The following is a 15,412-nucleotide window of genomic DNA, read 5'->3' on the forward strand; positions in this document are numbered from 1 at the left end:
TCCAGCAAGAAGAAACCTACCGGTAAAATCAATCAATTTGACATGGATATGAATAATTTTGGGCTGAACTTTGCATTTGATTGAAGAAACAAAGTAAAGAGAGAGCTATACATCTCTGAGTTTAACTTTATAGCTTACCTCCAGTGTGAAATAGTGGGCAGTTTATCATAAATGAGTGAGGCAGAACGAGGCAGAAAAAAATCTAATGAATATCAATTTGAAGTGGCACAAACCAAATTGAAAGAACTCCGTGTTAATGCCCACATTTTCTTCTTCTCCGTCCACTTTCGAGTAGCTCTTGATAAGCTTGAAGTTGTTAAGCCTCCGTGCATTTGCTCTGCTGATATGGATGGCCTTATCCCATATATGCGGTTAAAAATAAATGCTGAGGTATAGGAAAACCCAGTATATTCACGCAATGAGGAAATGCGGCAGTGCTGCTGGTAAATTGCATTTGGAAGTCATTGGTTATAGCACTGTGGGAAAAAAAATAAAGTTCAAGTTATGTTCTTGGACCGTATTTCTGTAATTTTTCTACACTAAAGTATGTATTTTTCTCTCCAGAGAGCCTGAAGTATTTGTGTTCTTTGGAGCACCAAGAGAATGTCAAAAACATAATCATATGTTTTATTATTGATTAGATGTTATTGCAAACAATGGATGGATGGATGGATGGATGGAACAAAACCACATAGATTTAAGATTTACATGAATGTCAGGAAACAGCTGGGGTCTAGATCATCACTGACTCACTTGACCGATGGTTGATCAGATGGTTGGTTTTAGCTTCAGCAGCGACTAAATTAATCAACAAACTGAACAATCAATCGGTCTTTCCAAGCTACATGTTAAAAGAACATGAATATCATTGCAAATTAGTGTAGAAATAGCAGATAAAGATGTAGAAACTAAACTGCATTCGTGCCTGCAATGTTCTTTTCATACATATCAGTGCCTGACTTATTATAACTCAAGTTATTAATCATTTCAAAAATGACAAAAATCCCGAATTTGTTGCAATAGATAGTCTTAGAGTTAAGTTGTTTGTAATAAAATCCAGTCAGTAACAAAACATATGAGTTTTAGCAGAGCTATTCTTTCGTCAAAGCCCATTTTCTAGAAATTACATTTATTTGCAGCTAATTTGCATCATGAAAGGCAATACTGGCCAGATTACGTTTCCAATTAATTTAATGAGGAAATGATGTTCATTAAGGGCTGCACAGTGGAGTAGTGGTTAGCACTTTCACCTTGCAGCAATAAGATCCTGGTTCAATTCCCGGGGTGGGCCTGGGATCTTTCTGCATGGAGTTTGCATGTTCTCCCTGAGCATGTGTGTTTTCTCCGGGTACTCCGGCTTCCTCCCACAGTCCAAAAATATGCTGAGGTTACTTGATAACTCTAAATTGCCCGTAGGTGTGAATGTGAGTGTGATTGTGTGTCTGTATATGTAGCCCTATGACAGACTGGTGACCTGTCCAGGGTGTCCCCTGCCTTCGCCCGAGTCAGCTGGGATAGGCTCCAGCACCCCCCGCGACCCTAATGAGGATAAAGCGGTGTATAGAGAATGGATGGATGGATGGATGTTCATTAACATGTCTGGCAAGTTGCAAAGATGATTGATCCTGAATGTACTAGTACAATGAGCACTGGCAGCCTGATTTATTCATTATATGGTCTCACAATGCAATTTGTTTTTCTTGATAGAGAAATTATTGACGTTATCCAGAAAGGTTTTTCAGCACCAAAGGAAACCCACTAGCGGCAAAATGATAAGAACTGAAAATAATATATTAATATTAATATATTAATATTAATATTAATAAAATATATTTAAGCTTTGTCTATTTAGGTTTCATTTAGTCGTGCATAATAGACATTTTCTTTGTCAAATGGTCAGAAATAACAAAAAGATTTCTGTCAAATAAAAATTACTTGACTTCACTGCAGGTGGATCAGTCAGTTTTATGGTCTGGTGCAGTCACCCACCAAATGATCATTCTGAGCCATGAAGGTCAAGGAAATGTCATGGTCTGGTTTAATACTGAATTAAAGATATTGAATTATTTGTGCGGGTGTTGTGACGGTCTGGTGTTGTGTGATTTACTTCCTGATTTACGTTCTAAACCTTAACTATGGTCATGAGCTCTGCGATTTATACTGAAATTAAAATAAATGAGATTATGTATACAAGCGGCCAAAGTGAATTTCTTCCATAGGGTGGAGATACAGTGAGGAGTTCGGACATCTGTAGGGAGCTCAGAGTAGAGTGACTGCTTCTTCACACTGAAAGGAACCAGACGTGGTTCAGGCATCTGATTAAGATGCCTTCAGGGCAACTTCCTTTGGAGGTTTTGAGGGCAAGTCCAACTAGAAAGGGGTTCAGGACTTAGATTACATATCTCATCTGGCCTAGGAACGCCTCAGGATCACCCGGGAGGAGATGGATGGATGGACGGACGGACAGACGGACAGATGATGATGAATGGATGGATGGATGGATGGACAAAGGAATAGATGGATGCATGGATGGATGGATGGATGGCTGGACGGACAAAGGAATAGATGGATACATGGATGGATGGATGGATGGATGGATGGATGGATGGACGGACGGACGGACGGATGATGATGGATGGATGGACGGATGGATTGAGGATGGACGGATGATGATGGATGGAGGATGATGGATGGATGGATGGATGGATGGACAAAGGAATAGATGATGCATGGATGGACAGATAAATGGATGAGAGTATACTAGATGGATGGATGGATTAGTCTATAGATGGATGGATGGATGGATGGACGGACAGATGAATGGATGGTGGACTATTACTTAATCTAACATTTTTCATTGCCTAAACCAAACCACAGACTGAACTCAGGATCTGAACCTCGTTGCAGTAGCTCGAAACATAATCCAGTTAGTGATTGGATTCTACACTAGGGCTGCAACTAACGACGCGTCGACGAGTCGTCTGAGCACGATACGCCATCAAAAGCGGAAGTGAGCGCGCAATGCAACAGAAATCACCTTCCGACCGGAGCGCGGAACACAGACGGACATCGGCGCTGCATCGTGCATATATTATGTATGTCCAATGCAGCGCAGACGTCCGCATTTAGATACAGCTGTATAGTAAACGCTGACATCCATGTTTACGATAGAACGCGGACATTCGCGCTGCATTGTGCATACATAATACATGCACGATGCAGCGCCGATGTCCGTCCGTGTTCCGCGCTCCAGTCGGAAGGTGATTTCTGTTGCATTGCGCGCTCACTTCCGCTTTTGATGACGTATTGTGCTAAGATGACTCGTCGACGCATCGTTAGTTGCAGCCCTATTCTACACCACAATATATCAATTCAGGAGAACAATATAGTGCAACAGAAGAATTTCTTGGATATAAGGCTGTCTAGTTGCCCTCTGTTCTGTGTACTTTGATTTGGATCTCAATTTGACCTCCGGCGACCTCCGTTTCAATCTCCTTGGAAGTACCTGTGACGATAAACAGTAATTGCTGGTGTGTTTTTTGAACCTCGCTGTCCCAGAGATCTAAACAGTGCTACCTGAATGATGATGTCAGTCAGATGAGCTGAAGAGCGAGTCATTAGCTTTGCCTTTCCTCTCTAGCAGATAAAGAACTGCTGGGTGATGGAACATGCGTCACTCATTGTGATTCTTCCATGGATATGTTGCTACAGACACCTGGTTCATAATAGTATAAAAGGAAGGACTCCAATTTCAACAGGCTCATCGGCTCAGTCGTGGTACCTTATTTGATGATAGTGACCTTGAGACTGCCACTTTAATAAGAAAATAGAATAAATTAGACTCAACAAATATACACAAAATGATGAGTCAACACAGAACAAAGGAGACCCGTGTTTCCTCTTAAGTTGTTTCTTCCATAAACATGTTTTGTAGCCAAGAGGTATTTTTGTTACTTTCTCCTAAGATATAGGGAATTACTGGGCTGGAGTGTTTATGAACGTACAGTATCATAGCACAGAGACTCTACTTGTTCCATAGTGGTTGTCAATCAATATGCTTTTTGCAGAGCCGGCATTGATTGTTTGTAATCAAGGAGGCCGATTACCGATATTCACTGGCAAAAACCCAATATGGATGAAAATCTTGGTGCCAAAATTTAGAATAAACTCTAACACTGAGCCATGTGACTTGCCTTTATCTATGTTTAGCTAAACTTGAAAGAGGACTTCTCAGCATTTGTCCTTTGTTGTGTTATTAGGCTATGACTTGTGATGTGTAACCGATCAAATTTTGAGGGACTACAGGTCGAGACATTCATTAGAACCAAAGCAACACATATAGGAATTTATTTAATTTATAAGGACAAAAATGCTGAAGATCTGACCCAATGATGAGCCAGGTAGGTAATCGGCCAACCCCTTATTCCATAACACTTGTTGCATAAAATGATGTAGTGCATCTCTCTTTAACAGCCTGCAGAACACATTGAAAACAACCTGCCTTCTCTCTGTAGCCAAGTTTCTAAGCATCTAGTGGACCCATTTCAGTGACTAAGCTGTGGTCACTGTTATTTATTTTCTCTGTGTTGTCCAGGGTGAGAAAAGGTCTAACTTTGCTACTATTTTTGAGGCTTAATGCGAAACTGACAAATTGTGTGCCATGTATGGACTAAGGCGACTGAGAGTCAGTGGGACTGAAGTTATCCGGCATGACTAATTCTGCAGCCTGTGAGGGAAGCTGACGGTTTCAGATGACACATTCATACACACAAGTTATGTGTGTGTTTCCATCCATATTTAAACTGCGTATCTTATATTCTCAAGACCGATGGTCTCAGACCGTCTTTTTGAATAAAGAACTAAAGTCAAAAACGCCACAGTTAATGTGATGTTTGATTGAATTCTTTTGACAGGATGCGAAGTTATGCTCATCAGGGGAAGTGCAAAGTGTGTCTGGAATGAAAACAGGCTCAGTTTTCAGGTCGTGTGTCAGTTCAGATGCTTTTCTCGTCTCTAAAGAACGTGGCAAATTGATGCTGATGAGGCCATTAATTCATCATCTACGGCGGAGATGGCATCAATCAGCCAATCAGTGTTTGGCTGATTTTCAAGACACACAACTGTCAAGATGGTAAATGTTATAGCTGCTGTAAACATTTTATGAGTTCCTGGTGATTTTGTTGTCTACATAGATGATGTGATCATGATCGTCTGGGCATGAAGGGAATCCTGGCTGGCAGCCACTGTGGCATAAATACCTGAATATTACAGTCTATACAGGAAAACCTGGTTATATTTCTTCAATCTTTTCTTTCCTGCAGGTCAACAAGACTGAAGACAAGTCTCTGGAGGAACGTGGACGCATCATGATTTCTCTGAAGTACAACACCCAGAAGTCTTGCCTGGTAGTGGGGATCATACGCTGTGCTCACCTTGCCGCCATGGACGCCAACGGCTTCTCCGACCCCTACGTCAAAACGTCAGTATGCAAGCACATCCACTCAGAAACAGGCTGTTGTAACAGCAGCAAATTTCAGGGGGTAAAAAACATAAATACCCTTGAAACAATGAAGGTCATTTTCATCGTCAATCAATTATAATCAGAGGATCAAGTTAATCCTTCAGATATGGAGGAACATCTGATCATGCATAAGTAGCTAAACCATCAAACAGGTGGTCCAGGTTGGTCAAACTTGTTTGGAAAAGGAGACAACGGCAAAATGTTTATTTTTCACCAAAACATTTCTAAAACTGACTTTGCAGTAGATGAATATTATAGACCTTTTGACTGCTTTAGACCAGTGGTTCTCAACCCTGTTCCTCAGGACCCCATGTCCTCCTCGTCATCAAGCCTCTGCAGAAGCCTGATGACGAGCTGATCATTTGAGTCAGGTGTGTTGGAGCAGGGAAGCATCTAAAACATGCAGGACATAGGGTCCTGAGGAACAGGGTTGAGAACCACTGCTTTAGACAATCTGGATAAAAGTGATTTGTTCGACACATCTGACCACAAATTTTATTCCAGATCTGGGCATTCACTTTGGGTAAGGAGGTGTAATCAAAGCCAATAAAAATGATGCACAAGGCTATGACAACTGCATTTAAGCTGCTATAACTCACCTTTCACGTAGAGTGGTCTTAAAAATTCATACTTTTAAGCCTTAATACAATTTAAATAGGTAAGTTATAGAAAAATTCACCTTCCATACAGTTATCATGGACAGAGCAACTAGCTATAGAGACCAAAACCATTTTTGTTCCAGGCTGTAAACATGTTTATTTCTGCTGTAAATTTGAGCATCTTAACATGGAGGTCAATGGGGATTGACTCACTTTTGGAACCTGCCTCAAGTGGGCATTCAAGGTACTGCAGTTTTGCCCTTTCTACATTAATCTGATTAACTGGATGAAGACTTTAGGTATAATTCTTTCACTGGCCACACATTTCATAAAACTTTCACCCCTCCTTTGTTCAAAATCCTTCTCTTCACTACAGGAATCAAACAACAACAGCCTCTAGGCAACAATCTAACTCATCAACGTTTTTGCAGAGGATTTGGATTGTGCAGTAAGGCAGCCCTGGTAGTTTTTCCAGTACATTAACCGCTATAAAGACAATGGTAACCTCCTGAAATGGAAAAGTTAAAGCCAAACAGCCCCACAGTTATTATTTTAATGGACCACCATCGCTGCATCCTGGGCTCAGTTCCACGCAGTGCAGTTGTGATCAATTGAAAGAAATACAAACAGGAAAGATCATTTTACCCCATAACAGAATTATAATGAGGTGTAGTCAAATCATTTTGTATTGCAGAATGATCCATTTATGTGAGATTATTTCCGCATTGGCTTAAAATATTTTTTAGTTCCAGAGGATGCCGCTTTGTTCCAAAGGAGTTGTCAGTAAATTCAAGACAAGAATGGCTCCTCAGTGTCTTCTCAGAACATCTCTTACATCTGTTCCTCTGATTATATGTTTTAGGTCCTGGTGATGCTGCAGAATGAATCTGAGATCAAATGTTTCCCTGAAGTTTTTGTTGTGATAGAAATAAATCCAAACATACTGAGTCTCCCGAGCAACACTGTATGCAATGGAGTTCTTATTAAAAGAGAAAAAAATTAATTAAACATGAACATAAGATGATGTAAATTGTGTGTTTTAAAAGAAACAAGCCATTTTAATTTCAAGTTAAGTACCTGGCAGTATAGAGACACAAACTGTCCGGTGTTACAAAGGACAATGCAAAGTCATTAATCATATGGAACCAGTTTAAGATCACATCTTAAAGAGTTTCATTTGCTGAATAACTGACCAAACTCCGCAAAGCTAAAAAGCTGGACCTCAGGATATTTGGGTATTTTTATCCAAAAGATTAATCTGTTAATCAACTTTTCTTTCATCCTGCTTATTCTCAGAATAACAGATTGGTGATGCGGATTACAGTGCTTTTCTCCAGTCGTTGTTTTATTTCACAATGAAACTTTCATAACAAAATCACAACAGGGACTCCACTTAAGTCATTAGTGTCCTGTGAATTTAGACCAAAAGCAACAGGCAGTCAAATAACAAGATTTAAAAAGTGGAATCAGGAAATAATTGGGTTGAAAGTGGTTTCATGAAACAGAAAACAAACTTTAAGAATGACACTTGACACTAACGACACAAAAGAAATGCAAAAAGGAAGCAGAGTGAGCTGACATTTCCCTATTATTATATTAAATTTAACCGTTTTCTGACGCACACTAAACATGAAGATATAATTTGTTGTTTATGCAGTTAATTTGGAAGTTTCTTCTTCTACACATGAAATTGAAATAGGTAGAATTTAGTTTGATTTTGGACAATTTCAAACATTAAAAGGACAGAATCTGACCTTACGATTTTAGAAGAGGACGATTCAGAGGGTCACCAGCACCTTCATCAGCTATCGGTCTCCAGCTGTTGTGAATGTATTTACACATTTATTGGCAAATTGGCCTTCAGGTGAACCATCACCACCATCCTTAAGCTCACAGAAAATCTGAATGTGCATAAGAACAGCCAAAGATTTGTACATTCATGTAGGTGCATGAAATAGAAACACAGATTAACTTCAGCAACCTGTCGATCCTCCAAACACCGGATGCTCGCAGTAATGCTATTTTTAGTTGATGTGCTACCACAGTGTAGAAGTGCCGAAATGGATTAGCTGGCAGCGCTGATGGTTTAGCAGAAACGAGGTGGACTAGCCGTGATTATCAGCCGCATGAAAGACACAGCACAAGAGGCCATCCGCAGGGCTGCAATTTGAAGGAGAGTCCTATTTATCACACCTGAACATTTCCCAAGTCTTTCATCTGGCTGAGCAATGAAAGCGCAATTAATTTCCGACTCTGCTGTGCACACCTCGAGAACAAAAGCGTTTTGGAGGAGAAGGGCTGGCGACAATTTTCCAAGAGTCTGAGGTTGAGAAAATCTCCCTGAAGCTTCAAGGACACGTTGCCGATAATAGAGTTACAGACTGGCTCACGTGAGGCGGAGGAGTGGGGGTCGGTAAAGGAAATGTATACTCTGTCACACAAACAGGGCTGAAGCATTTCTCTCTTCTGTCAGTACCTGATGTCAAGCAAGAATTTATCTGAAGCAGGGGTGTCAAACTCATTTTAGTTCAGGGGCCACATTCAGCCCAATTTCATCTCAAGTGGGCCAGTAAAATCAGAGCATAATAACCTATAAATATCCACGACTCCAAATTTTTCATTTGTGCAAAAAAGTACATTCTGAAAATGTTCACATTTAAGGAACTATCTTTTTTACAAAACATTATGAACAACCTGAAATTTATTAGGAAAAACACATTCAATTTAAAAAACATTGTGCCTCAGTTTATCAATTGTGCGTTACAACCTTGAGATCACAGAATATCCATAAAGGCACAAAGTGTTTAGTCTCAGGTATCTGAAACTGAATGATACAGTATGTTGCTTTATGATCAACATGACATAAGTCACACAAAAAAAGACAAAAAGCAGAAAAAACAGGTGAAAATATTCTAAGAACGAGACACAAAGTGACAAAGAAATGGCCAAACCACACAAGCGAGACAACACACAAAACAACAAAAACAAGACAAAACTAATAAAGCGAAACACAAAATGACAAACATATGACAAAAAACAAGCGAGACAAAAAGGAAACATAAACCAACAAAAATGATACACAAAATGACAAAAGCATTAGACAAATGACAAAAGTCATTCAAAAAGCAACAAAAACAAGACAAAAGCGAGGCACAAAATGGCAAAAGAACAAGGAGTAATCTAGTATTTTACTCTATGATCAAAACACAGGTTGGATTGGACCCTCTGGCGGGCCGGTTTTGGCCCACAGGCCACATGTTTGACACCCCTGATCAGAAGCACCAAGTCGCAGCTGTTACCTGAACAATAAACTTGTCGCTGCATTGTGTTGGCGACAAATGTATATGCTGTGTGGCTTTAAATGCGTTTTAGTCAACATGACGAATGAGTAAACACCCTCCTTTAACGACTCTTCGCTCTAATGAAGTGGGTTTCATTCAGCTTAAAGACATAGTATCTTTAAATCGCACAGCTGTTCAATGAAATGGCAACAGCAGCGTACAAGTAACATTTAAAGTCGTGTTGTACAACAGCAGCGTTTGCATCCCAACTTTCACCTTCAGATTGCTTCGCCTGTGGGTCAGTAGTCCCATTACACGACAACAATTAGGTTCGCTGCAATGTCCTCATCAACAACAATTTCAGCTCCCACTCCTCCCTGGAGGGAAGTTCGTGAGCAACAACCCACTTATCCTCCCTTTAAGTCTATCTGTTACCTCTGGAAATGGAAGTCTGTGTGTGTCCGGTGAGCAAGACGGGGGTGTGACGACTGTAATTGCAATGAAATGCACCCAAAACGTTGCCCCAAAAAACTGCCAAACATACAGAAGTGCTAAACGGCTTCCACTTTTTGCATCATTTATGAAGGCGGAATTGAAACAAAGGTCTAACCTTCATGCAAACACATACACTGGTTGTACTTTCATAAACACACATCACATGCATGACTCCCAGAGCAGCAGTGGCTCCAAGAATCTGTTTTCACTGCTGACTCACTGACTGCAGGGAATACAAACTAATGTTAGAAGCAAATTAAAACTGAATTAAAATTGGCTCAGTTGCGTTTGTTCAGTTGAGAAGATTATACATTGTTCAAAACTACATTTAATCAACTTGTGTTTTCCTTCAGAGAAGTCAATACGACAGTCATTTAGACTTTCCACAGCATGATATTTATTTAAGCATCATTTTAAGAAACGGCTTAATGAGAACCAACAATATTGACACTGATGTTTTCTCTTTTTTAGCTTTAACAAGATTATACTCATAATATATCCGTCTATGAGTGTATAATGCTGTATTTAACCCTATGAACCCCATGTAATTTCAAAGATTTTTTTGCTCCTGTCTCATTTTTACTCACTGTTGGCTTATTTTTTAAATCCTGCACTTCTAAGGAAACGACACAACCATGACTAGAGGCATTTTGTGTAGTATGCCAAAATTATATCACAATGAATCCTAAAAACGAAACAAAGTTGAGCTTCTTGCATTACTTCCTTTACAAAAAATATAAAACTTGGAATCAACTTGTACAACTTTTTCCAAGTGCTAGGTGTTGCCAATATCTCTAAAAAGTATTGAAATCTTGACATTTTTAATCTGTCTTAATACTCGTCTTACCTACATCAAGTGAAACGACAATGAAATTGTTTTTGGCAAACTGTGTTACATTTAATTTTAACTGAATGTTGATTTGTGTGCGTACATTTCTCCCTTTTCAAGTACAGTAATTTGAACATTGAAATTGAAAACTATATATAGGCTACACATAGTCAGGTTGTATTTATGTTGCAGGCTTTACAACTCACATACTCTCAGTTGCCACTTCATCTAATTAAAGCCAATAAAGTTTCACACAGCAGCACAGTAAATCCTAAATGTGTAATGTTCTGTTTTTGTGGAGAGTGTTTCTGAGAGCTGGTGATTCATCGAGCTGCACTGGACTATTTTTATATGTATGAATCAGTTTAACAGCATACGTTTCAACAATGCTCTAAATTACAGCCTGCAAAATGACCAAACATTAAGTCAAAACCTCTCTGAAATGCTGTCAATCAGCACTAACCGTAGCTTGGGTAAAGTAGCAGTTATTGGTTTAGTTTTTGTAAAGTGTGCCTAATAAACTGGCACCTGAGCGTCATAAACTATGACCCCTAATGTTCCTCAAATCATTAAAGCAAAGGACATTAACCAGAACGAGTAGCCGTCATCCTGATGGAGCAGGAGTCACCTTTTCAGAGCATAAAAATCCAAATATCATGCTGACAAATTGAGATTAAGGGTTTAACTGGGCTCCATGCTGGAGGCCTGCAGTGATTTGATGCAGCCGGAGGATTCACTGTCGTGTTTTCAAGTCCATAATCTAATGCCAAAAAAAAAAAAAGAGAGAGAGAGAGACTAAACTGGAAAAGTCTCATTGTTAAACCAGGCATGTGTCGGACATCAGACCTGATAGAGGAGAACAGCAGCATCTACCAACCAGAGGAAATGTGTGTTAAATCAGATAAAGTAGTAATTCAGAGTGTGTGCTGTGAAGTAATGCAGATATATGGATCAACATAGGGCAGTACCAGAGCACCCCCTGGAGGACAGAACAATATAACAGCCACGAAATGCACAGTGTGATGCCTTTACTTTGTTCTGTGAGGCTTTATATCACTGATAAGGATTTGAAATGATGCCTCAACATCACGCTAGTCTTCAGAGATGTGTGGCATTTTCATTTTTTGCTGTTTCATCCTCCAAAATAGGCAGCAGGAAAAAGGTTGCACTGTTAAGCCTTCCTCCCTGCTCTTCCTCAGGTACCTGAAGCCTGACGAGAACAAAAAGTCAAAGCACAAGACGGCCGTGAAGAAGAAGACCCTCAATCCCGAGTTCAACGAGGTAAAATGAAACCCACAGCACCTGAGTTGAGTGTTTATTCAGTGACTTTCTGTGGTGAGGCCAATCAGTTGTCGGACTGACAAGAATCACATTTTTCTCAATTCTTCACCAGATGACTTTTAGAAAGCTGTCTCTAGATGAAGGTAGAATATGTCGCTAAAGTCCTGCTCGGCCAAACAGTAGCTCCGGTGTCTTTTGGCAGCGCTGAACCTCATTTCATTTCCTCTCGTCACTGGTAATCTTTGATGTTTCCCACCAAAGATTAGGACGGTGACGTGTTGATGAAACAGCTTTGGAAGCAAGTGTCAGAATAAAACTTGTAGTCATCTTCTGATTCTTTAAAGGGCCCGGAAATGTTTTTCCTGTCAGCTTCCCTCTTCTCTCACAAATGCATAGTTTTATTCTACCTGAGATGTTTCTGGTTTTTGTCCTTTCTTTTAGGGGTGAAGTGGGCAGAACTTGATCTGGAATGGGGAACATCACATACAATTTCTACAACTTCATTTAGCCTTTAGCTCTTCTGTCTAAGAGAGTGAATACAACACAAGCAAGGAGCTAGTGATAAGAGCCATAAAACAAGTTCAAGTGTGATCATAGGACTGTGGGGCCTACAGGCAGTGCGGGATTTAACAGGATTTTTTTTTTTTTTTTTAATTTAATGCAGTCTGTCAAGTGCAAAGCTATTCAAAGAAGAGTTGGGGCTCTAGTCTTTTCTTAAAGACTACGTACGTAGAAACATACACTACCGTTCAAAAGTTTGGGGTCACCCACACAATTTCATGTTTTCCCTGAATACTCAGTCTTTTACTCATGCTAGCAGAATTGCACAAGGGTTTTCTAATCATCAGTTAGCTTTTCAACAGCATTAGCTAACACAATGTAGCATTAGAACACAGGAGTGATGGTTGCTGGAAATGTTCCTCTGTACCCCTATGGAGATATTCCATTAAAAATCAGCCGCTTCCTGCTAGAATAGTCATTTACCACATTAACAATGTCTACGCTGTCTCTCTGGTTAATTTAATACTTTACTCGTTTAAAAAAAAGCTGCTTTTATTTCAAAAATAAGGACATTTATAAGATACCCCAAACTTTTGAACAGTAGTGTTTAATAAGACATGGTGATGTTTTGGTTGTAGTGATGAACTTGCAGAGATTTGCTCAGTTTTGTGGTGAGTCACTAGCTTAGCCATGCTACACCCATGTTTCTGACGGCACAAGGGTCTAGGGAAGCTCGACAGGGAGGGAGGCGGGCTAAAAGGTTGTCTATCAAATCCCTCTGCAGTAGTTGGGTAGGTATACAACCAATCAACGCAACGAATAGGCTGACGTAGTTCCGAGAGCGCCGGCGGATTGTGGCTAAGTCCCATTAGCTTCCCAACCAGCGGAGCCGCGGAGCCAACTGGTATGTTAAGGATTTGCCATGTCCCATCGGCATAAGTCCAAATACGTCTTTCTTCTCAATGAAACACTTAAGTGCCGTCCTTTGTTTATCTTTCAAGTTGAATTTTAGCTTCAAATCTTTAAGGGCTGTGGCCAAAGCCGAGTCGAAAGATAACTGTTTATTGTGCGCCGGTTGTTTCTGTCAGAATCGCCGCATCTCTGTCGTCACTTCGTTACGCCCGCCTTCTGACTCTACACTTCATGGTGATTGGTCCGGCCAGTTTTAGGAGAATCCAGCCTCGAGCCTTATGGAGGGTAACTAGACCCTCCCTGGCAGAGAATTAAATTCGTTGCCGTGGGTTGTCTAGCGCGGCTAGGCTAGTGAGTCACAGCAAAATTGAGGAAATTTTCAGCTCCATTACTGTCGCTTTTGATGGAGGAGACCAAAAATGGAGCTAAAAAGAGAGCAAATATTGGATTTACAGCTGTCCAGATGGTCACAAGTGTGACTCCAGCCCAATGCCATTGCTGTGTTGGTAGTGGATGTGTAAATAAGCAACCATTTGTGAACAAGTTTCCTATATTTTTACAAATTCTGATGCCCCAGAATGGTCAAAAAATCAGTTATCAGTTTCCTGATAGAATAGTCATTTACCACATTAACAATGTCGAGACTGAATTTCTGATTTAATTAATGTTATCTTCATAGAAAAAAGCTGCTTTTCTTTCAAAAATAAGGACATTGGTAAGTGATCCCAAACTTTTGAACAGTAGTGTATATTTATATAAAATATAATCTAGTAAAAATCAACATAATATATGTGAGTGTCAGTATTTTTGTTTGTTTGTTTGTGATCCAAATACTGTAGAGAAAAAATCAAATAATTATCCTTTAAAATAGTGACTTTCACATATTTTGCGTGTTATGAATGTTCCTGTGGTGCAGCGTTCAGTAATCGACCCAGAGCTGCTTAGTCTCTCAGCTCCAACACCGCCTCTGTAACCAGAACGATTGATTGCAAATTCTGTTGAATTTTAGAGATGCATTGCCTCTCTGCGGTCTCTGAGGACCCGGCCTTGTTCTGCAGCAGGATGCCAAACATGTTTTCAAGGCTGAGCGGTCCTCTTGGTTCGTCGTGGCACAGGGCAGCTTGGCTCGGACGGATCGGCCTGTATACGAGCGGACATCGCCGGCCAAACACTCACGCAGGCCAGCCGCTTGACATTTCCTCTGACATTTTTTGCGCCCATATTCCTCCATCACCTCTTGGCCTTTCTGTCAGAGACGAGCAGTGGAGGCCTCCTGCATGTCAGGGCATTGATTCCATTAAGGCGGAGCAGCAACCTTGATTGAACCACAGATTGGAATGCAGAATAAAAGCTTCACGCGGTGCAAATTGATATCAGAGCAAACTGCTTGTTTCATTAAGTGGACAGCGGACTTTATTGATTACGCTGTCATTGTATTATAGCGCCGTCTCCTCCGTGCTCAGTCAAGACACTTTTGACACTTTACTGGAAGTGTCCCGGACTAATAAAAATGAGATGCAGACTGCAGTGAATGATTACTGGAGACTGAGAGCAGATAGCGACTGTATTGTTTTGGGCTCCTACATAACATTAAAACTCAATGAGGCGCTCTGAATTATGTGAATCAATTTCAGCGGGAATGAATGAAACAAATGTCAGCTGCATTCAGGATCGTAATGATAATTATGCAGAACCAAAACCATGCAAAGGAATGTTTTGTTGTGGAGGTGATGAAGCAGAATCGACCTTCATGACTTTCAAACCCACATGGATGTAAATGTGGTTATATGTGATCATACTCCAGAGAGCTCTTATTTTGTTCCTGTTTTACTTCCTGCAGGAGTTCTGTTACGACATTAAATATGCAGACCTCACCAAGAAGACCTTGGAGGTGACCGTGTGGGACTACGACATCGGGAAGTCCAACGATTTCATAGGTAAGCACAGGTGGCTCCATCACAGACGATGAACAGGGGAGATGACGTGACAGATA

General features: G+C 40.4%; 1 protein-coding gene across 1 annotated transcript in view; it reads left to right on the forward strand.

Annotated features, from left to right (window-relative positions):
- doc2b (double C2-like domains, beta) overlaps window positions 1-15,412 on the forward strand; it is a 238,613-nt gene that overhangs the window by 216,362 nt on the left and 6,839 nt on the right. The window contains exons 6-8 of the mRNA XM_051937386.1: window positions 5,322-5,479; window positions 11,925-12,006; window positions 15,260-15,356. Of these exons, the coding sequence (XP_051793346.1) occupies window positions 5,322-5,479; window positions 11,925-12,006; window positions 15,260-15,356 (337 nt within the window). The remainder of the gene's footprint in view (window positions 1-5,321; window positions 5,480-11,924; window positions 12,007-15,259; window positions 15,357-15,412) is intronic.

Source organism: Acanthochromis polyacanthus, chromosome 17 (genome assembly GCF_021347895.1).
Source record: "Acanthochromis polyacanthus isolate Apoly-LR-REF ecotype Palm Island chromosome 17, KAUST_Apoly_ChrSc, whole genome shotgun sequence".
NCBI classification, from domain to species: domain Eukaryota; kingdom Metazoa; phylum Chordata; class Actinopteri; family Pomacentridae; genus Acanthochromis; species Acanthochromis polyacanthus.